Raw genomic sequence first — 23,936 nt, 5'->3', positions numbered from 1 at the left:
CTTTGGTTGTGGCTCCCTCGGGATTGACGGGACGGGACCCCTCGAGGGCAGGGTCACACACAGGACAGAAGCAGCCAGCACCGCCGCACCCCTCAACGAAGATACAGAGGGCAAACGCAGGTCCTGGGCCCCGCTCTCTATGGCACCTGGGCAGCCAGGTCCTCCCCACTGGCACAGGACTCACACACAGACTTCCTCCCTCCTGGAGGCGCCCAGAGGCTGAGCATGTGGTCGGGGTAGGGCTGGGGCTGATCACCTTGGGGGCCCCCACTCCAGCTTCCCTGAATGCCAGGGTCGGCCCTGTTCAGCAGTGTTAAGGAGCTGACACAGGAGCAGTAAGAGGGAGTAGTCTGGAGGGGGAGAGGCCCCTCACCCACCCCTCGATGGTGTCCTGAGTCGCAGTCCCAGTTCCTGCTCTGGGTGCCAACGGTGAAGAGCCTAGGATCTCACCTCCATCTGCTGCCCTCCACCTGGGCTTCCAGGTCGCAGGTGGGGCAGGCAGTGGGTGCAACAGGAAGGGCCATTCCTTGCTGCAGCCATGGTTTCTCTCTAGCTCCTTGGGACACAGGTACCATCGCTGTCTGTGGGGCCAGAGACCATGTCCCAGGAGGACAGGCCTGTGGCTCTCTAGGCCACTCTGCCGGATTCCCAGACTCCTAGAGCCCAGCTCCTGGCCTTTCGTTTGTGAGTCTCAGCTTTGCTTACCTGGCCCTAAGGATTCCCCTGTTTGTGAGGGGGAAGTTCAGAGACTGCGCAGGGGGTGGGGGTGGGGGTGAGCGTCCTGCCCTGTGTCAGCAGCCCACTCAGAGCCCTGCCTCGTGGCCAAGTGGAGGATCGGCTGAGCCCAGCACAGGCTCAGTCCTGAGCTCTGGTCCTGGTCTAAGGGCCAGCTGCCCACCCAGTGCCAGGGTGTGCAGGCCAGGAACTTTGCTTGCAAAGAGCAGGCAGAGGAGTCAGAAGGCAAGAGCACTCGGGACAAACAGCCTGTGTTCTTGCTCCCCTTTGCCTTTTGTTACCCGTGTCATCTTGGGCAAGTCGCGTCACACGTCTGGGTTTCAGTGCCATCTGTAAAATCGGGGTGAGAACTCCTGCCCTGGTGGCCTAACTGGGGGCGGGGCGGGGGTGTAGGGTGAGAATCAAACCAATCAGTAGAGAGGACAGGGTTTTCCAACTTGCTCCTCAGATCTAAGAGTCAGTGATTAGTAGCAGCAGCCAGTGACCACAAGGAGGAAGTTTTCTGTTTGATTCCAAGGGTGGTGTCTGACCTGGAAGGCTGGGTCTGCCTGCAGGCCAGTTAGCTCTCATCTACCGGGGGACCATCCAGCAGACTGTTGGGCCCCTACCTGCCCCTTCCCTTCTCCACCCCTCCTGCAGCCTGCCTGCCCCTGCTTCCATCTGCCTGCCCTCTGGGGACTAGCTTTAGGGACTGCTGGGTTTCCATTTCCTCCAAAACTGCAAAGCCATGCAAAACGACACCAAAGGGCGTGGGAGACTGGGAGACACAGCTGGGGATGAGCAAGGGGAGTGGGACTGGGTGGGGGTGACCTCGACAAAGACACCTGACTTCTGGAGCCAAGGGAAGGCAGGAGACCTGGAAGGACAGAGGTATAAATAGAGATGCACACTTACACGGAACACTAATTTCCCTCCGGAAGGAGGGGGGGGGGAGGGGCTGGGGGGTTCTGGATACCAGCAGGGGCCTCTGCGAACTGGCGAGCTCCTAATTTTTCCAAAGGGATGGGAGGCTCCCAGCTTCTGCCTTCCCTCCTCGACTCCCCTCCCCCCAAGTTTCACATTTCTCGGAATTTGCAGGGCGCAGATGGGGACTCCGGGGTTCCTCAGAGCCCCAGCTCCTGCCGGCTGGTGCGAGCAGGCACAGTCGGAGAAGGGGGGCAGGGGGAGGGTGGTGAGGGGTGTAGGGGCGCCCCCACGGGGCCGAAGGCGGCTGGGGCGGTCCCTTCGCAGACCCCCGCGGCTCTTGGGGCACGAAGCCCCCTTCCCCCCCACCCCGCCCCACCCCGCCCGTGCTCCTAGGTGCTCCAGGCCCCGGAATGGGGGCGTTCACACGGAGCTCCTGCGCTTCATGAGGCTGCGGAAAGTGGACAGGCTGTGTAGGCCCGTGGACACGGAGCTGATGGCGGAGCGCTGCGCCCCGCTGCACAGACAGCGGTGCGAGGGCGTGTCGCTGTAGCGGCCGCCCCCTCCCGGCGATGAGTGGCTCTGCTCGACGCACGTGTCGGACGTGGAGAGGTCCCGCGGGATGATCATGGGGATGGAGTACTGCAGCTTCTCGCGGCTCTTGTACCAGAGGCACGAGCACATGGACTGGAAGTGCAGCACTTCGGCGTAGACATTCCGGAAGCCGCCGCCGCCGCCGCCCGCCGCAGTGGATGAGGCGGTGTCAGTGGTGTGCGCGCTGCCGCCCCCGCCGCCCGCGCCGCCCGCGCCGCTCCCGCCGCCCGCCTGCCCGTTGCGGGTGAGCAGCGCGCGGTGCTCGGCGTCGCGCTTCTCGTCCTCGGCGTTCATGGTCATGAAGCGCAGCACCACGAGGTTGAGGAAGGCGCCGATGACCGTGAGGCCCGTGAGGATGTAGACGAAGCTGAAGGCCACGTACTGAGGCTGCGTCTGCAGCGCCTGGTCCTTCTGCAACGCCACGTAGTCGCCGAAGCCGATGGTGGTGAGCGTGATGAAGCAGTAGTAGTAGGCCTGGAAGAAGGTCCAGTGCTCGTAGTAGGAGAAGGCGGCGGCGCCGATGCACAGCGTGCTGATGCACGAGAAGAAGCCAATGAGCACCATGTTGGCCATGGACACGTCGGCGCGCCGCATGCCCAGCCCCCTCTTGGCTCGGTGCAGCAGGTACTTCACGAAGGTGTTGATGCGCTCGCCCAGGCTCTGGAACATGACCAGCGTGAGCGGGATGCCCAGCAGCGCGTAGAACATGCAGAACACCTTGCCGCCATCGGTGCTGGGTGCCGCGTGGCCGTAGCCTAGAGGAGAACGGGGCGAGAGGAGAGAAAGCACATGCTGATGGGGCTGCCCTTCCAGACACCTGCCTCCCTTTCCCCTGCTCTCTCCTCATCTTCTGCCACGGTGGTGCGGAGTCTGGCCTCTTTTTCCTGACAGGGAAGTCTGGCCTACTGCAGCCCACGAGGTCGCAAAGAGTCGGACACGACTGAGCGACTGAACTGAAGAAAAGATAACACAGTTATGGGCGCATCCTTGTCCCCAGGCACTGTGCTGGTTCCTCACTGATGATTTTTTCCGTTTATTTTTCTGACCACTCCCTGGGGGTCGGTAGAGAGAAAGAAGAAGCAGGGAGGGTTAAGTGCCTTTCCAAGGTCACACTGTTTGGAAGCAGAGCAACCTGCCTTCAAATTAGAGTCTGTTTGATCAAAGACCCTACCTTTTTCTATACCCAGAAGAGGAGCTGACTGATGCTGCTGTTGGGAACTTAGTCACGGGTTGCATGAAGAGCACTGGCAAGCCAGTTGGGAGACCTGGCTTCCAGTTCACTGCCTGTGAGCATTGGACCTGTTCCTAGTCGTCTCCAGGCCACGGTTTCCTTGACTATAAGGGAGGAGGTTGGACTTACTGAGTTCTGACATCCTGGGATTCGATGTGAAGGGAGGGAAACTGGGTTCCTTGATGAGTTCCTTGCTGCCAGCTAAAGCTTGGGGGATAGTTCCCCACTGGAGCTCCCAGAGGCAGCCAGCCCACTTGTGTCAGAGAGGGGGAAAGGAGACAGTCCCCTCCCCCCATGAATTAGTGCTCCACAGTCCTCATCAGATTCTGTCTGGGGCCCTGTGGTCATCCTCTGTGCCTGCCCCCGAAGTAGGGTCTGTCCTTATGGCGAGGTGGTGTTGCCTTTGTCAGAGCAAGAACCTTCCAGGTGTTACTATCACCAGGCAGGCAATCTCAACCCATACCATGCCCACCCTGCCCTTCAGTCCTTAGCCAGGAGCCAGGCAGAGGCAAAGCCTCCTTCTGAGCCAGTTATCACATGGCCTTCGTCAAGAGTTCTGCCTGGAGGACTTCTCTGATGGTCCAGTGGACAAGAATCTGCCCGTCAACGCAGGGGGCTCAGTTTCGATCCTTGGTCCGGGAGGGTTCTACATGTGTTGGAGCAGCTAAGCCTGTGTGCCACAACTACCGAGGTGGTGTTCTAGAGCCTGCAGGCTGTGACTACTGAGCCTGTGTGTTGCAACTGCTGAAGCCCGTGCACCAGAGCCCGTGCTCTGCAACAAGAAGAAGCCACTGCAGTGAGGAACTCGATCAACACAGCAAAGCCTGGCCCCTGCTCACCACGACGAGAGAAGCCCCGCGCACAGCAGCAAAGAACTAGTGCAGCCAAAAAAAGAAAAGGTCTACCTGGAGACATGGAGGGGAAAGGACCTTGGATGGAAACTCAGAAGCCATTGGCACAAGTTCTGGCCCTGTCATTAGTGGCTGTGTGACCTTGGGCAAATTACTCCCCCTCTCTGAGCTTGTTTCCTCATTTGTAAAATGATGTCTACTGGTCCTGGCCCTGCTTCCTTCACTGGGTTATTAAGATACTTATTACTTTTATCAATAGATTGTTATAATAAAGTAATGCTTTCTATTTTCCCCTCCCTTCTCAGCCTTACCAAACTTAACCAAATGCTTCTTCCCTGCAGCCATCCTGGATTGCTCACAGCTGGAAGTGATCTCTGCCTTGAGTGGCACTGAGAATGTTCAGCTTTGAAGTCCAGGCCCCGCTCTGTCATTCAGGCTCCCAGCTACATATGAACAGCTAATACTGGCTTGGGATCTGTGGGAGTGGACATTGCTGGACCTTGTCATGTTCCTGCCTACCTACCCCCGTCCCACACACATTGCCAGCCAGGCCTGTGGGGTATGCCCCAAATTCATTTGATGAGTTGATGGCAAAGCAGGATATCATCTTCCCTGGTGTCTGATCTGCATTCAAATCCTTACTCTGCTATGGACTATGTATGTGTTTTGTTGTTTGTTTTAAAAAAACTGTCTGAGGAGGACCTCCCTGGTGGTCCAGTGGTTAGGACTCCTTCCACTGCAAGGGGCATGGGTTCGATCCCTGATTGGAGAACTAGGATCCTGCATGCCACTCAAGGTGGCCCAAAAATAAAAATAAAAAAACCTCCTTAGCCTTAGTTTCTAACATCTGTTAAATGGGGCTATAACTAGCACCTGCATCACAGGGCTTTAGGGGAAAAATAAGAGAGAGAATGTGTATAAGGCACTTAGCATAGAGTCTGGTACATATCAAGTGCTTGAATGATGAAGCGCCAGGTTTCCTCCACATTTCCAAGAGGTCACCTGGGCTGGTGGACAGCTCAGATCCAGTAAAGTCGGCATCGCTGTGAATCTTAAAGCTTAGGGAGGTCTGGGGTGTGTGAGGTTGCGGGCTGCTCTTAGATTGGGTTCCCCTGCTCCCCAACTATGGCATCTAGCTGGTGACAGTGTCATCCCTTGCCAGGGGCCTGGATAGCTGAGCTCTGGAGTCGCTGGGCCTGGCCCGTCTGGGCCCCAGCAGGGTGAGAACAGATTGTGCCCGCCAGCTTGGCCACGGCAGCCAGACCACAACTCACCTAGACAGCTGGGCGGGCCCTGAGCCAGAGTAGCTCCTCATCCTGTCCTTCCCTGTCCCCCAGCGGAGGGTGTGGGGGAGAGCCTGGCACTGTGGCTGGGGCTGAACACAGATTGGGAGGCATGGACCAGCCTCGGCTTGACCACATGCTGGCTGTGTGACCCTGGGCAGATCTGTTCCCCTCTCTGGACCCCTCTGGTCTGCTCTGTGAGCTTCAGTTGGTAATTCCTACCCTGGCCGTCACTGCTACAGCTGCCGTCAGGAGTAAAGGAGAGAGAATTCCCTAGTGCTCCAGGGATTAAGACTCCATGTTTCCATGGCCAGGGGCCTGGGTTCGATCCCTGGCCAAGAAACTAAGACCCCAAAAGCTGTGTGGAGCTGCCAGAAAAAAAAGTATAGGAGAGACTGGACATGAAAGTACTTTGGAATTTGTGGAGTTCTGGAAGGAAGAAGCAGTGAGCGGATCTCACGGGGGAAAGCCGGCCTGAGAGTGTAGTCCTGAGGATGAGGAAGTTCCCTCGGGGTCAGGCACCTGTATCCCACCGTTTGAAACATACGCCACTGTCACCACCACTGCCCCGTCATCTTGTGTTTGTTCATAAGCTGGGACTGCTCGTGACCCTCCATCCTTTAGGAAAACCCAGTGCCTGCCTGCCTGGCAGCCTCAATGCCCACTGTGGCTGCCCACAGAGCCCCCCACCCCTGCCGCAGAGCCTCGTGCCCTGCTACAGCCACTGTCCTGTCCAGGGTGGCCACTGCCTAGACATGCCTCACACTCTCAGTCAGATGCCCTCCAGGGCCCACTCTCCCTTCCTACCACACGCTGAGGCTTCAGATCTTATCCTTCAGATACATTTTAAACTTTAATGCTCAAAAACTTCCTACAAGGTCGTTATTATGACTATCTCCATTTTTTATGGTTGGAATAATGAAGGCTGGAGAAGCCTCGTGAGTTGGCCAAGGCCTCTAGACACTCTGACTCATTGCTCATTCCGATGCCTCAGAGCCAATTTATCACCCAGAAAGGCAACCAGGATGGGAAACTGAGGCCACAGAGAAGAGCATCCCACTAGGAGCCCCGTCCCTGGACACTGCCCGGAACTGGACGTGGCAGAAATGGCAACAGGGGTGTGATGCCAAGGCATTCGGACGCTTCTCTGAGCATCAGGCCTAGGGTCAGTGTGCCCCCGCCCCTTCGCCTGTTCTATTGTCACTGGGTGAAAGAGCGAGGGAGCCGGGAGGACCTACTGACGTGGGCACCCAGCTTGTAGGGGTGCCAGCTGGGGTGGAGCCTCTCCCTGGGGGCCCTGGAACTTCTGGGAAGTAACTGGGAGTTTGGCAAGGCCTGTCTGCCTGCCAGCAGGCTAGCCGCCTGCCGCAGTGCTCGCCCCCATCAGGCTTGGGTTTATGAGGGAGAGAGGGATGAAGGGAGTCCCCATTTTTACCTTCTTGTCCAGCCCCGTGCATCTCAGGGTAAGGGGCTCCCTCTGTTCTTGTGTGACCCTGACACACACAGAGGCTGTGCTCTGGGGCTGATTCTCTGAGGGTCCTCCCTCACAGTACCTGATGACCCACCAGCCAAAACTCTCATCCTGACCAGGAAGTTCAAGCCCCTGCCTCTCAAAGCTCTGACTGGGGCTGCGCCAGTCCCCTCTTCTCCTAGCCACCTTTTCTGAATCCACCATAGACTTAACGATCCTCAGAGCCAGAAAGGTCCTTACTGACCATATGGCCTAGTCTTTACATTGTACAGATGAGGTACTGGAGGCCCAGAGAGGGAGAGTGACCTGTTCAAGGCCACACAGCAAGTGAATGGCAGAGCCAGGACTATAACCTGGGTTATTCCATCCCTAACTCAGTGCTCTGTCCTCTGCCCTCTGTCTCAGTATAACCTGTTCATTCAACCAGAACCCAGCAGCCCCTGCTTGGGAGCAACCCAGCTAAGAGATGCCTAGAAACCTGGCTGGAACATAGAATTTACCTGAGGAAGTCAGGTGGCTGGATGTAAATAGTCATTATGAATAGTTTGAGACAACAGGAAAAATTAGGTGGGATGGGAACCTCAGGGCCTCAGTTCTTCTCTTTCCTTCCCAACATCACCAAGGGGCTCAGAAATTGGCTGAAGCTCTGTCTTCCAGGGAGATGCAGAGGGTTGGGGTCCAGCCGTCCCTCTTACTGAACTTTTTCTCCCTGTGGCCTGTTTCCTTCTAGTCAAAGCACAAATAACCAGCCTGAGCCCTTGGTAATGGCCTTGGCTGGGTTGGACTCAGCTGTGTGGTCCTGTTGACCTCACATGCCCACATGCTTGAGTGCCTGATCTCTCACTCTTGGCCTAGCTGGCAACAGGGTTAGAACGCTGGCCACAGCCTTGGGTGGAAGAACATCATGGAACTAGGGGACTGGAGATCTGGGGCTCTGACCCTGCCCTGACCATAACCAGCTTGTGCCTTGGGCAAGTCCTTTTTCTTCTCAGGGGTTCAGTTTTCCTCATTTGTGACATGGAAAAATAGGAGAAGATAAAAGGTCCTCACCTTTCCACCCTGGCTATGGATGCCTTTCTCTTTTGGTTTACCCACTCATTCATATAGTCTAAATTTTGAAGGACTTTACATACGAAATATAATATGTTGATCAGTACAGTGTAGCTACTACCTAGAATAGGCACTGAATAGATAATTGTGAAAAAGTGAATTATTTTCCCATCAAAATTAATTAGAAACACATTTGCCAATCAGAACTTCTGATTAACATGGGATAACTGATTTTAAGAGACTGAATTAAGTTATTGTTATGCTTTTTAAATAGTGAAAATGGATATGTCTGTTTTCCACAGGAATCTCTGCAGTTTAGTGGTATAGGTAAGAGTAGCCTCTGGAGTCAAAGAGATTTCAACTGTGACCAGGTCATTTAATCTCCTAGGTGCCTTAGTTTCCTCATCTGTAAAATGGGAATAATGATGCACTGAACTCATAGAGTGGCTGTGGGGATTTGATAAGTTAGTCGACTTAAAATGCTCAGGATTTTGTGTGTTTAGTCGCTCAGTCATGTCGAACTGTTTGTGACCCAATGGACTATAGCCTGCCAGGCTTCTCTGTTCATGGGAATTCTCCAGGCAAGAGTACTGGAGTGAGTTGCCATGCTCTCCTACAGGGGATCTTCCCAACCCAGGGATCAAATCCAGGTCTCCTGCATTGCAGGCCAATTCTCTATTGTCTGAGCCATCAAAGAAGCCCAAGGATATTGGAATCAATAAATATTAATCATTATTATGAATATTTGGGGAAACATCAAGATTAGATGATCATTAAAGTTCCTTTCAGCATCCACATTCTTAGATCAGTGTTGCCCAAAGGTAGATTTCCTAGAATACTAATTTCATGGACTGTTAATAACTGTTGGGTGAGAAAAGTCTTGCTTAGTTAAATTAAATTGCAGGGAATGCTGAATTCAACTGGATTCTTTGTCATTTAAGCGGAGGCTATATCAGAGCCCTACACGTGTTCGTGAGCAAGGTCAGACAAAGTTGGGAGAATGTGCTTACATTTTCCTGCTTATGTAACCTTGGAGTGCTTCTGTTACGGTGCTTATTGCTGGACAAACGTTCCTTGGAGCAACAGTTTGGGAAACATTCTTCTGTAGCATCAAGAACTCTATGGTCCCTTATTCCAGGTCCTTGACTTTGAGATTCTCTGGTGTCCCACCTCTGGTTGGCCCAGCCCCTCTGTAGATTAGAAACACGCAGCCCTTGGTAATGCCTAGCTGCAACCTGTTTCTGGGTTCCCCGCAGACTTAGTTATCTAATGTAAATACGGCCCTGGCCAGGCTGATGTTTGCCCTAAGAGAAGGTGGATGAGATGACCTGTGGCCAGAGATGCCCACAGGCTGTGCGCTCTGGGCCAAGCTGGGCTGATGCAAAGCTGCACATGGGGAGGAGGTGTGACCTCAGGGTGCTGTCTGGGCCTGGTAGGACAGCCAGAGAGGACTGGGGGCTTGAGAGAGACAGGGCAGTTCCCGGGGACTGGCTGTGAGACCCTAGGTGCCCCCAGAGGGGGTGGGGCTCTCCTGCTGGGCCTGCGGAGGGCACCTCAGAAAGGCCCATGGAGGACTCACAGGCACAGACAGGGAGCCACCCCCTTAGTACAGAGGTGGCAACAATGTGAAGCCAGGAAGTAAGAATGGAGGCGCTGCTGGTGCCTTTGGTGTGTTAAAGGAGAGGCGGCGGAAGAAAGCTGGCAAGATTGCCCAGGCCTTCGGGAGGGAGGCAGGAGAGAGGCTGCCCAGCTTGGTGGAGGTGGGGCAAGGAGGCAGGCCTCCTCCATCCATCCTCCAGAATCCGGCTCAGACCTCGCCTTTTCTAAGAACCTTCAGAGCACCTTCCCAGGGCTGGAGGCACCTCTCCCTCTGTCTGGCTCCCAGGCCTGGATTTGTGCAGAGGAGCTCTGTAAGACTCTGAGCTTCTGGAGGGCCTGCAAGGCCCGTTGGTGTCTGGCACAAGGCCTGGTGGGTGCAGCTGCTCAGATAACGCTGTTCAGCCCAGACAGCTGAGAAGTATGAGATGTGGATGACAGAAACCTCCTTTAGACACCCAGGGTTGGGGGAGGATGGGGAGGAGAGGCCACTGTGACTCACAGCTCCTGCCCTCCCAGTGGCCCTCAGGACCCTGCGAAATGAAATCAGCTTCAGGGCCCAGAAGGGATCCCCTCTGTCCCAGGCCTGGCTAAGGCCTGAGGTAGGCCTGGGAAACACTCATGCCTCAAGGATCTGGCCTGGGAGGAGGGACCAGTGTGCAGAACTGGGTCTGGAGTTTGTCCCCCTCCAGGCCAAAGCGCCAGGGAAGGACAGTTCTCAGGCACAGCCCCCCTCCCTCGGCCCTGCCCCTCTCCAGGGCCTCTCTTCCCATCTTCCTGGCTCCTCTTCCAGCTTTTGTTTCTACTGCCCACCATGGTCCTCCCCCTTCTCCACCTTCCTCCCCAACTTTCCCCTGTGGGGGCCTTCTGCCCTCTCCTCTTTCTCTCTTTAAGCTCGCTCCTATCCACAGGTGCCCCATGACTCTGGCTCAGGGTCCTCTGATGTAGGACAGTCCCCCTCTTTCCCCCTCCCCAGGCTCACATGGGATTAGGGGGAGTTGAGGAGGGGGGGCGGTGCTGGTGTCATGGAAAATCGCCGCGGCAGCCAAGGTCAGTGTTTGCAGACACAGCCTGGCCTGAAGCCAGGCCTGCCTCCCTGGCCAACTCCCTCTGGCCTATCCCAGAGGCCAGCTTTGCACAGGGGCCCTCAGAGGCACCCCAGGGCTGTTCTGTGTCCCAGGGGCCAGGGAGCCATCCGTCCTGGAGTATGGGAGACTATGTATTTCAACTCGTTCATTGTACAGATGGGTAAACTGAGGCCCAGAGAAGGGCAAGGACAGAGCCAGGACTGAAATCCAGGGCATTCTAATCTTGCTCCGTCCTCACTGCAGAGGGGAGCCCTCAAAAATCTGTTCTGGTAGGACAACAAAGTGAAGGTTGTTTTAAGTGTCCATTAAGTCAAAGGCTAGCTTGAGGTGGGTGATGGGGACAAGAGAAGCAGACCCAGATGATGAAACCACGGTTTTTGATCTCAAAATACCTGTTTGAAAGCAAATCAGATGCAACATCTCAGGAGAAGCACTTTGAAACCTTCAATGCCCCATCCAAAGAGAAGGTTGTTATTACACAAATTATTAAGATGCAACGCAAAAGTGGGAAATGGTTCAGGAAGAGTTTAAGATGGTGGGACCTCAGGGAGAGCTAATGGTGGAGAACTCCAGTTCAGGTATCAAGAAGGGCTTCACGGAGGAGATAGTATTTGCTCTGAGCCCTGAAGGATGGGTGGGAAATACAGGGCTCTGATGGAAGGGAGCTGCTAAAACAGACACAATGCTGGGAAGACACGTGGCATGTTAGGGGCAGAGAAAATTAACCCAAGGCTGAGTGGCATTCTCACTAATGGAGGGTGAGGGGGACATGACCAGACTCTCTCAAGAAGGCAGCTACATTATACATCTCAAGAACCTTGGAAATGTATCTGCCTGTGACCCTGCAATGCCACTTCTAGGAATCTCTCCTGGCAAAAGAACCAGAGATCGGAACTAAGATTTATGAACAAGGATGTTTATAGCAGCATTTTCATTGTGAAAAATTGCAAACAGTCTGAATGTTCACCAATAGAGTCTGGGTACTCTTGCCTGGAAAACCCCATGGATAGAGGAGCCTGGTAGGCTGCAGTCCATGGGGTCACTAAGAGTCGGACGAGACTGAGCGACTTCACTTTCACTTTTCAGTTTCATGCATTGGAGAAGGAAATGGCAACCCACTCCAGTGTTCTTGCCTGGAGAATCCCAGGGACAGGGGAGCCTGGTGGGCTGCCGTCTATGGGGTCGCACAGAGTCGGACACGACTGAAGCGATTTAGTAGCAGCAGCAGCAGCAGCAGATATTATGTGGTGGAATATTGTGCTGCCATTAAAGTGCTGTTCTTAGGAGTCTCTTAATTACATAAAAAGACTACTATTGAATATGGCATACAGATGGTAGGATACAACTCTTTATGTAATGGGGTCCCACAGTAAACATACAAATATGAAAAGTGTAACTACACACACACACACACACACACACACACACACACACACACACACACAGAAATGGAAGCTAAAAAGCTCCTGAGAGTTTATCTTTGTATCATGAGGTGAAGTGACAATCCCTCAGTTGTGTCTGACTCTTTGCGATCTCATGGACTGTAACCCTCCAGGCTCCTCTGTTCATGGAATTTTCCAGGCAAGAATACTGGAGTGGGTTGCCAGTCCCTTCTCCAGGGGGATCTTCCTGACCCAGGGATTGAACCTGGGTCTCCCTCACTACAGTCAGACTCTTTATATCTGAGCCACAGGGGAAGAAGCCCATTTGCATCATGGGCTCATGATTAATTTTAATTTTCTTATATATATATTTTCTACAGAAATCTATTACTAAGTAGAAAGCAATGAATATTATAACAACAGCAAAAATTGGGGGTTATTTGGAGCAGAAAGTTCACTTGAATAGTGAAAGTTGGTATGGGAAGCAAAGCTAAAATGTGAAGCGCTTTGAAGGGGAGGGGCAGGAATTTAATCTTAACTTGAAGGCATTGAGGAGCAATTGACAGCTCCTGAGTATGGGAGGCACGTGCCAAAGAGGTAAGGAGATGGATTTTCCTGGCACCCCTGTGTGTATTGGTGGGGATGGCAGTGAGAAATGGCAGGAAGAATGCAACAGGAGACTTCTGCACGGTTCCATTGTCAAGGGCTCAGGCTTAAACTAGACTCAGGAGGGGAGAAGGCAGGGGAGGAAGGAAGGAGAGAGGAGGAAAGGAACGGAGAGGGGAGAAGGGAAAAAAGTAGATGCACCACGTGTGAGATGCTCTCATATTTATTTGTGGATTTAAACTATAGGGCCCACGTGTTAGTCGCTCAGTCATGTCTTTGTGACACCATGGACTATAGCCTGCCAGGCTCCTCTGTCCATGGGATTCTCCAGGCAAGAATACCAGAATAGGTTGCCATTCTTTTCTCTGGGGATCTTCCCTACCCAGAGATAGAACCTGGGCCTCCTGAATTGCAGGCAATTTCTTTACCATCTGAACCACCAGGGAAGCCATTTAAGGCCCAGGAGGGCAGAGATTTTTGTCTCTTTTGTTACTACCAGTTTCCCCATACTTAGAAGAGTGCTCAGCACATAACTGGCACTTAATAAATCTCTGTAGAATGAGTGAATCAGGGAAAGGAGGAACCAGGGAGGATGAACAGAGCATGAGGCCCAGGGCAGGCCGTGTTTTGGGCAGCAACCCTGGGTCTCCCAGGAAGGGTGCCGACCTGGGGCCTGCCAGGTCTGTTCTACGCCAGCCACTGCATCAGGCGGCCATGGCCCCGGCCTGTGGCCTCCCTGTATCCTGTGACCAGCTGGACAGAACATGTGCGAACTTATAACTTCTAGCAGATGGGATCTGGTGGGGTTTTAATTAAATGAATCCACCAGGGACAGTCTGGCATTGAGAAAGGAATTCTACAGCACAATTTAAAGTGGACTTGGCCACCTCAGCAGATGGCTGGAGATGCCAGTCCCCCCGCACGCCCCGCCCTTGTGCTTCTTGAAAGGCTGTGTCTGTAAGTCTGGCATCTGGCTGGCCTGAGTCCTACACTTACACACTCTCCGGCTCTTCCTGCTTTGCCCATGGAAGAGAAGCAGGCTCGTGTTGGCATCTCTTTGTCAGACTCCCCCAAAAGGGACTGAACTGCTCCCAGCAGGAAGTCTTGCTGGGTCATGGGGGCAACAGCGGCCAGCCTGGGTGTTCCCAGTTGACTGCACCACGTGTCCTGGAGCTGAGCCTGCCGGGAGCCTGGCCACCTGAGATTGCATCCTGCAGGCAGTGTTGTGTGGGGTGGAGGCTGGGCACAGGGTGAGAACCCTTGGACTGTCCTGGCCCAGAGGGTAGGGGAAGCAGGCATGGAGTTAAAGAACACCCAACCAGAATTCGGAAGTCTGGCTCTCATCCTCGTTCTGTCACTCCTTGTAGGAGAGGAGATGGTGAACTTTTTCCTATAAATGGCCAGATAGTAATATCTTAGGCTTCATAGGCCTTTTGGTCTCTTGCAACTGCTCACCTCTGCCATCATATCAAGAAAGCAGCTGCAGACAATATGTAAATGAATTGGCATGGCTGTGTTCCAATAAAACTTTATTTACAGAAACAGGAAGTGGACCATATTCAGTCCATAGGCCCTAGATGGCTGAGCCTGCTATAGGGTCTTTGTTAAGGCATGTCAGCTCCTGAGCCTCAGTTTTCTTACCTATTACATGGGATGTTCAATTAGAAGATTATTTCTTCTCTGATAAGCTATATTTTAAGATTTAATAAATTTCTAGCTCCCTCTGTTCCACATACCACACAGGCCCTGAGGAGAGGAATGGGTTTTGAGCAGGGTCTGGAGCCCAAGCCTGCATGCGGAACTGGTATTCACAGCTCTTTGGAGGTCATGGCTGCATTTCCTGATTTCTGAACATTGTTCGTGCTCTTTTTTCCTCCCTGATAGGCTTCTACTCCTCCATCAAAGCCCATCCCGCAAGTCACTCCCTTTGTGAAGCCTTCCTTGATCCCACCCACCTAAACAAATCAGCGCTCCTGGAGCCTTTTGTTCATCATTCAGCATTCCACAAACATTCATCCATTCATCCAGCAGACGTGTTTTGAGCCCTTAATATAGGCAGTGCTCTAAGTTCTAGAATAATAGCTATGTCTGTGTTGTACTTAAGCAGCCCTCTGTCATTTACAAAGTAATTTCTCTACATTCTGTTGTTTAAGCTGGCACACTATTATTTTCTATTTTGCAGATGTGGAAATTGAGGCTCAGAGAGATGAAATGTTGTATCTCAGGCCATGTATGCCAGAATCAAGCTTGAAATTCAAAGGCCATTCTCTCACCATTCTACTTGGCCACCTGGGGACCCTCCAGGGTGGGATGAAGTCAGAAGACCTGGGTCTGCTTCTAGCTGTACCACTGTGATCACAAGCAAGACCCCGCCCTTCTCTGGGCATGGGGATCCTCCTCTGGGAAACCAAGAGCTGGAGGAGATGCTCTTGAGATCCGTGACATTCTAGGATCCTGGGCTTACGGAGGTGCCATGTTCCCTCCCCTATGAACAGTGGAGAAAGCGGTGTTCTCGGGGGGACTATTGAGTCTCCAAAGCCATGGTCCTGAGCCTCCAGATGTGTGTTAGACCCATAGTTGCTGGGGCACTTTGCAGAGCTCTCCCCGCCAGCGCTGAGCAGAGGCTGGGCACAGGGTGAGAACACTTGGACTGTCCTGGGGAATGGAAGGCTGGAGCCGGGCTGGTCCCGCTGAAGCAGAGGGGCAGCCAGAACTGACTCCAGAGACAAAATTGAGTCCTCACACAGCCTCCCAGAGCAGGAGGCTGCAGAGAATAAGGGAGGAGACTGAAGCACGTCGCTGCCCGAGTCTCCCTCGGGAAGTCCTGCTGGTCCCCAGATTCTCCCTTCTGAATGCTGAGCCCTGAGGGGCTTCTAGCCCCACCCACAACTAGCTGGAGGGACCAGTCTAGGGCCTTGAGCTTCTCATTTTCGCTTGTTTTTAAAAATATTTATTTGGTCCCTTGTGGCTCAGACTGTAAAGAATCTGCAATGCAAAGGACCCAGGTTTGACCCCTGGGTCAGAAAGATCCCCTGGAGACTGAATGACTGACTCCAGTATTCTTGCCTGGAGAATTCCATGGACAGAGGAGCCTAATGGGGTTGAAAAGAGTTGGAAATGACTGAGCCACTAGCACTTTCCCTTTCATTTATTTATTTGGCTGCGCTAGGTCTTAGTTGGGGCATGCAAGCTTAGTTGCCCCGTGGCATATGGGATCTTAGTTCTCTGACCAGGGATTGAACCCATGTCCCCTGCATTGAAAGGCAGATTCTTAACTACTGGGCCACCAGGGAAATCCTCTTTTTACTTCTTTAGTTGCTTCCTTCTTCTTCTTTCCTTCTTCCTTCCTCCTCTTCCTGTTCCTTTTCCTCCTCCTCCTTTTTGTCTCATTTTCTCCTCTCAGTCTCTTTCTGGATGTGGAGGATGGGGATGGGGTCTTGAACTTCTAAGGAACTCTGTGCCTGGCGCCCAGTAGAGCCAGTGGTAAAGGCTATGGAAGCAGTGATGTCGAAGCAGCCATAGTAATGGTAGTTAATAATAGCAGCAGCAATAGTAATAGTAGTAAGTCGTAGAGCTTACATTTATGGAGCATCTGTGTGCCCAGCACCGTACTAAGTGCTTGACATACATTATTTTATTTAATCTTCACAAAAACTTTATGGGATAGATATTATCTCCGCTTTCCCTATAAGAAAACAGAGGCACCAAAAGTTTCTGCAACTCATTCAAGACCACACAGCCCGTGAGTGACTGAGTCAGGATTTACCAATTCAGGCCTATCGTCTCATGCAGCCTAACCAGTGTTAGTGCATTACATGTTCCACCTGGAAAGCAGATTCCCTGGTTTTGAGCTGAGGAGACTAAGCTGAGCGGCTGGGTGACCAGGTTTGTGGTGTGTGGCAGAGCCAGGCTGAGTCCCGTTGTCTTTCTCGCATATCCCAGTGGCCTCTGGGGTCTCTGGACTGGGTTCAGGGATCTGGGTCCATGGCCCATCTGAATGCTGGGATAGTCGTGGCAGCTCGTTCCCTGTCTATCAAAGCAGGTGCCTTCCCCAGTTCTTTCCAGGCCCTTCTCCCAAGAAGCCAGGTCCAAGCGTTTGCTGGGTCTCCACAGAAGACACGCTCACTGGCCCAGGCCAGGCCAGTGGTGGAGGAGCTCAGAGCCAGCCCTGGAAACGGGACCGAGTGGGCAGCAATGGGGACCCCAGGGAGGCCACAGCACTTTGCTGGTCTCAAAAAAATCAGCTGGAAAATCAACAAGGCAAAAGGGCTTTATTCCCTCTTTGCTGGTCTTAATTAATTGAACAAACATTTTTTAAGCACCTACTACTTTGTGCCAGTACCAGGCTGAGTGCAGGGAAGGGTCACGGGGCCAAGGATGGCTCGGTCTTGCCCTCCAGGAACAGAGACAATCAGTGGGCAGGTGGGAGAAGACTGTCCTTTAAGTGAAGAGTTATGCTGGATATGGTAAGTCTATGCAAAGGGGCCCTTCTGTGACAGTGGAACTGTGGACACCCAGGAACTAGAAGGGAGTCAGAAGGCATGCAACATTGCCAGTGATCCTGTGGCTGGGAACACGGTCTCTGAAGATGTCCCTGGACACCTGGAAGCATTGTTCAGGGTGGATGTGAACACCTGGCTGGTGCACCGAGCTGCTTGGTCCTGCTTGTCACTAGAAATTGGATCAAGGTTTGTCTGAGGCCATATTCTCCCTCTCTCCCTCCTTCTCCTCCTCTTTCATCTTCTCCTTCTTCTTCCTCCTCCTCCTTCTTCATCCTCTACCATTTACCCTTTTTTAAAGTACACTTTTAATTTCAGACCAATGTTAGGTTTGCAGCATAAGAAGGGGACGACAGAGGATGAGATGGCTGGATGCCATCACTGACTCGATGGACGTGAGTCTGAGTGAACTCCGGGAGTTGGTGATGGACAGGGAGGCCTGGCATGCTGCGATTCATGGGGTCGCAAAGAGTCGGACACGACTGAGCAAGTGAACTGAATTGCCTTCCTTTTTTAAACACTCAGAGCCTCCAGTGAGGCGTCGCTGCCTGCTATGTTTCCATCCCATCCCATTGCCTTCTCCCAAAAAGGCTTCTTCCTGTTCTGGGCTGCAAGTGTCCCCTTCTTTCAGCTCTGCACACAGTATCCATCTCTACCACTCCTTGGCCTCTTGGCAGACGCTGCCTAGCGTATTTACCCATCTCCTTAATGCACAGCGATGCCTCTGGAAGCAAAGCTCCTTTCAGATAAGTCTGCCTGTGCAGACTGGAAGTTTGGTGGGGCAGCTGGCCCGGAGTGGTGCTGGACACTGGACAAGGCTCTTGAGAGGCAGTCAGGGCCTAGGTCTGGTCCCCCAGATGGGGACTTGTCTCCTGACCTCCCCACCCTTGTGGCTGGGTCTGGAGTGGCAGGAGGGAACCAGGAGTGGGTGGAGTGTAAGAAGGAAGGGGAGAGAGTTGGGGACAGCCACAGGCCGGAACAGAGCCTGTGCTCTCTCTGCTCTTAGTGCCTCTACTAACAATGGCAACAGTATCAGGAACCCAGACACCCTTGCAGCAACCTTCTCTAAGTTTCACCAGGACCTTCAAGGTGGGCATTATTAACTCCATTTTGGTGAGGAAACCAAGGCTGAAGTTAAATACTACTATTCCCAAGGTCATGCAGGTAAAAGTTGGAAAAGCTAGGATTCAACCAATATTTTTAAAAGTCCAGGTGCTTTCAGGTGTCCCTGGGACCATACACTTTGTGAATAGAACATGCAAAATATGTCCCACAGGTCATCATTCTAAGACCATGGGAAGCCCCTCAGGGTAGGTTCTGGGTCTTAGAGTCTTGGCTCTCTGCATTGATCCTGGTGGCATCCTGCCAAAGACCATCTGTTCTCCCCTTGCCTGCCTTCTGCCAAGCTGATGAATCCAGAAGTTGAATGGCCAGTCCTTTCTGTCCCAGGGAACAGCCCCCTAGAGGTTCTCTTTGGAGTGTCCTGGGATGCTCCAGTAAAGGCCTGGGGTCAGACAGAGCAGGAGGTGAGGAGAGGGGAGCTGGAGGGCAGGGGTCTGGCGCCTCCAGGGAAGCTCTGGGGCAGAAATGTCTGGGATGGCCTCCCTCTGCCCATGTCTTTGGAGTTGTCCTTCCTGCCACACCCTAGTTAAGGATGGACCCAGGTAGCACCTTTGCACCAAGTGGCCCTGGCCCAGGCCACAGCAGATTGGGCCAGGGCTGCACACCTGGTCTAAGAGGACCCACATTATTGGCTGGGTGGACCAATCGGATTGTCTCTCCCAGGGAATGGGCTGAGGGCTGAGAGGTTGCACAGCTTTGGGGAGCTAAGCTGCCAGGCTACCAAGAGCTGGGTCCTAACTGAGACCAGAGGGAGCCAAAGCCACACGCAAGTCAGGGTTATAGGGGAAGAGAAGCCAGAGTGAGCAGAAACAGCAGAGACAGGGATGGTGTGGCCTGATAGAGATGGAGAAAGAGGTCTGGGCTTCTGACTGGTGACCTTTGACACTGGCTAGGTGGTGCTGTTTCCTTTCAGAGGTCCTCTTTAACTCACCCTGGTCCAAGGAGACACTGTGCCCTGGCTAAGCTCCAGTCGCTACAGATGGAGAAGCCATGCTCCCGAGCACCGGGTCCCAGGTGTGTCTGGAAAAAACGAGCAGCACAGCAGAAGGGCCCTGGCTGGGTTTAGGGAGATCCACATGGGCACAGTGCTCTAGAGTGTTTAGTAAAGTGAAAAGTAAAGTGAAAGTTTTAGTTACTCAGTAGTGTCTGACTCTTTGCAAGCCCATGGACTGTCCATGGAATTCTCCAGGCAAGAATACTGGAGTGGGATCTTTCCAAGCCAGGATCGATCCCAGGTGTCCTGCATTACACACAGATTCTTTACCATCTGAGTCACCTGGGAAGCCCATAGCGTTTAGTAACATTCCTGTGAAATCCATACAGCAGCCCTGTGTCATCCAATGGGCAGGAGTGGTCTCCCTTAGAGGTCTGGGGACATGGAAACCTGATAAATTGGCGTCTCGCCTAGAGCTGAACCTGGGACTCAGGCCTTCTGATTCAGGCCTGCTGTTCTTCCATAACCCACACTGCCTTTCTGACCCCTTCTTATTAGGTAGCTGGATGACTTTGCGATTAATGTGTGTGTGTGTGCTAAGTCACTTTGGTCGCGTCCAATTCTTTGTGACCCCATGGACTATAACCATCCAGGCTCCTCTGTCCATGGGATTCTCCAGCCAAGAATGCTGGAGTGGGTTGCCATGCCCTCCTCCAGGGGATCTTTCCAACCCAGGGATCGAACCTGTGTCTCTCACATCTCCTGCACTGGCAGGCGGGTTCTTTACCATTAGTGCCACCTGTAGTACAAAGCCCGGCACGCGGAGGGTCTCGGAAAGTAGGAACTGTTGTCAGTATTATTTTTTAAAGTTGGAAGCTTTCCTTAGTTCCCCAGATGCACACAGCACAGTCTAGGGATTTCTGGGCCCAGCATGTAGGCTGTGCACAGCCTGATGCATTCCCTACCTGGTCTACTCAGTCCTGAGTCCCCCAACACTTCCGGGCCCCTCTGCACTTCCTCATGTTGTCGGGCTGCCCTGAGTTGCCTCCCTCATCTCTTCTGTCCTCCAAGGAAGGACAGCTCCAGGGATTCCCCATCTGGTACACCTTCCCCATCCCCCTGTTGGAAGAACGGCCCCTTTTTCTGCCCCTGCCACTCTCTACCAGGTGTTGGGTTTTGCCTGGAGGTGGGTGCTTCTCCCACCTTGCTCAGTGTCCATGGTAGATCCCCAGCAGATGCATGAAGTCAACCTGGATGGATGGGTTGGGTTTGGCAGGGAGGCCTTGGAGCAAGCGTGGCCCCCGTGGTCTCTGCCTCTGTCACCTGCTTCCCACTCTCCTTTCTGGTCGTGGATAGTGGCCCAGACAGCTCTGGGCTGTCAGGGAATTGGGGAGCAGATGCCAGGAGATGTGAAGGAGGTTTTTCTTAGGCTCAGCACCCTCCCCAGGGCTCAGGAGCTCAGATGGTGTAGGTTGGCACAGGGCCTGGAGGAGAGGGACTCCAGGCAACAGGGACTTCAGTCTGGAGGCAGCTGCCAGGACCTTTTCTCCCTCTGAGCCAGCCTGCAGACGTGGTGTCCCTACCTCCACCACTTACACACGCATGTGTGTGCACACACACGCTCACTCACTCAAACACTCCACACGTCCCCCAACGTGGGATCTTGGCTCAATTTTGTCCACCATCCAGGGCAGAGAGCACAGGAACCAGGGGGACAATGGGGGCGGACACGCCCCAGCAGCAGGTACATCTGCACGTCAATAAAAGGAGAGGTGCCCCCATGGGATCTGGCCTCTGAACCCCTGCTGTCCCTTCACATCCTCAGGGATCGAAAGAAGCCACCAATCACAGCTCCTCCCCCACACAGGCCCAGACCTGACCCGAGTCTAAGATTCCACTACTCTCCATGGAAACACAGCCCACTCCACTCTGGTCCTATTGGAAATGCTCCTGAGGGGGAATGAAGTGAGACTCAGGCCATGGCTTCTCAGCCGTCTTCAGAGGCGACAGCGAACAGCTGTCCCCATCCTTGGGGACACTGCCATTTACACAGAAACGAGGAAGCAGACACTCAGCCCCAGCCTGCCTCCTGCCGCCTGACTCACTGGGCTTGTCACCTCTTCTCTGACCTCTGAGTTCCCAACCTTTCCAATCATCTCTGCCACTCCACCTGCCTTGCAATCTTTCCATCTACACGGCTGCCCAGAAGCAGATGAGAGCCCAGCCCAGCCGGGGTATAATTGGAGAAGGACTTCCTGGCTCCTATGGCCTAAGGCCTATAGACGATGCCTGTTCACGCAGAGAGGTCCTGAGCTTGCTTTCTGCGGTGCCTAGTGCTGCAGGTGGGCAGACCCAGGCACTCTCCCCAGTGCCTAGCCCTCCCCAGCTACTGCTTAGAGTGCTGCGGTACCTTCTCCTCTGTCCCCCCACCGCCCCCACATGGAATCTGGGTGAGCTGGCTTTCTCTGCCCTTGACTTTATTTAAATGATTAAACGCCTCTGTCACTGCTCCCTCCTCCCCAATTCAAAATAGTCTTAGCTGAGCTTTATATAGTGCTTACTATGTGCCACTGCTCTAACGAGCTAATATATGTTACCTCTTTTAATCCTCTAACATCCCTGTTCTGTAGGTACTCTTATTATTCCTATTTAAAGATGCAGGAACTGAGCCACAGAGAAAGAAATTAAGGGGCTTGCTCAAGGTCACACAGCAAGTTCTTGGCAGAGCAAGGCTCTCCCCACACTGCTTTTCCTTTTGCTTGGCTCTTTTCTTCCAACTCCCATTCCAGAGGTGGTGAGGCCTCCCCTCTCAAGGTGGAACCCCTAACAGCACGCTGCCTCTGGCCTTGGACTTTTCTTACTGACTCTGACTTATCCTCCATTTGAGGGCATTTTTAAATTGTCTCTGCTATCTTCTCACTATTAGCCTTGGGTCTTCAAGAAAGGGAAGGGACAGAGATAGAAAGGAAAGAAGGGAGGCCTACCATGCCCCTCTTGCTTTCCCCTCTCACCTATCAGGATGCCCTTGTTTCACCCACTAAGACTACTATCCCCAAGAACATCAGGAATTTTCTCAGTACCAGACCTAGTACTCTGTGGGCCGGGCTGTCCTAACTACATGGCGCTTTGGGACAAATTAGAAAAGAAATGGGCCCCTTGGTGTGGATGCAGTCCCTGGGAGAGTGCATGGCTTGGTAAGCAGGCTAGACTTCAGCAACCCACACCCTTCAACTGGATTATTATTATTATTTTTTGCACAGTGCACAACCTGGACAATCATACATGGCAGTCTTGACTGTTGGCCTCCTCATTTTCCTTCATATTCTGGCCATGCTTAACCCTGATGGCCAGTCCTCTTCCTGTCTAGAAACCCCACTCTCCTGCTTCCCACTGGTGCTTTGCAGTTTCCCCTGCTGCAAAGGGAAGTCTTTGCAAAGACTTTGAAGTCTTCCTCTGCTTCCTTCTCATGCACCCTGATTTTAAGAGGGGACCAAGATTCTGCCTGGGCTGTTCTGACTCTGGTTCCAGAGAGGCCACCAAGCTCTGCTCTATGCTGTGTCTCCACTGGCCACCTGGCTGAAGTACAAGCACCCAAGCCTGGCTTGGCCACTGGCACCCATCATTCCCCCGTGTTGGCCTCCCTGTACGGTCCACATTCCTTAGTCAATCAGGCTGAACACCTTGCCTTCCCCTCCTGTTTTCCCCCACACCTACTCCTGGTCGTTCCTCTTTCCCTAGTCCCACCCTTTCTTTCTGTTCCAACAGCCACTCCAAGGGCCCTCACCCCTTCCAGTCTGGACCTGGGCAGCCGTTCCTCGCTGTCATCCCCCAGAAGCTTTCTAATCTTCCTCACACCTCCTTCCAGATTACACTCCACTCTGCACTTGTCACTCCTCTGCTCAGAACCTTCCACGACTCCCCGTTGCCTACAGGGAAAGAAGCCCACACTTTCAACCTGCCTTCAGCGTCCTCCACCATATGTCCCTGACATTCTTCTCCAGCCTCGCTGCTGCACCGAACCCAAGGAGAGGGTTTCAGAGCTAACTTTTGGCAGTGCTTTTCTGTAGCTGAGCTCTTGGGAAAGCTTCTAGGGAGGAGGTGCAGGGGGTGGGTGCTGGGGTGGTGGGAGTTCTGGCCTTGTCACAGTCCCCACTGCCAATGCCCCAGCCCAAGCCTTTGAATGGCCACCAGCAGTCTGACAGCTGCCCTTCAGCCTGGGCAGCCTGGATTAGAGTTCAGCCAGACTGAAATGTGGACAGCAGGTCTTGGGGGGTGGTGGTGGTTGAAGGATGAAGAGAACAGAGGAGACTTTCACAGCCTGGGAGTCACTCAGGGGAGGAGGCAGGCTTGGCTTTTAGGGAATTTAGCAGGACTGTGGGGGGCAGCCTGTTTGCAGGCAGACTTAATTACAGTACTCCCTTAGGTCTGTGCAACATTTTAGTGGATCACTCACTTTCTGAGGGAGATGCGAGACTCACTATCATTCACCCCACTGGAAAAGTAGGAAGCTGAGGCTTGTGCAGGTGAGACGACTTGGTCAAGGTCATGAATACAAAATATGTACATCAAAGGCAGGACAGGAGTTTTGGGT

The 23,936-nt window shown here is 53.3% G+C and overlaps 1 protein-coding gene across 1 annotated transcript in view; it reads right to left on the bottom strand.

Annotated features, from left to right (window-relative positions):
- Positions 1 to 2,061: 2,061 nt before the first annotated feature.
- Positions 2,062 to 23,936, bottom strand: part of KCNK3 (potassium two pore domain channel subfamily K member 3) — a 36,616-nt gene continuing 14,741 nt past the window's right edge. The window contains 1 exon segment of the mRNA NM_001199790.1: positions 2,062 to 2,987. Coding sequence (NP_001186719.1) covers positions 2,062 to 2,987 — 926 coding nt within the window.

This window comes from Ovis aries, chromosome 3, assembly GCF_016772045.2.
Source record: "Ovis aries strain OAR_USU_Benz2616 breed Rambouillet chromosome 3, ARS-UI_Ramb_v3.0, whole genome shotgun sequence".
Lineage (NCBI taxonomy): Eukaryota > Metazoa > Chordata > Mammalia > Artiodactyla > Bovidae > Ovis > Ovis aries.
The sequence above is the reverse complement of the archived record's forward strand: the minus strand, read 5'-3'. Positions and strand labels throughout refer to the sequence as shown.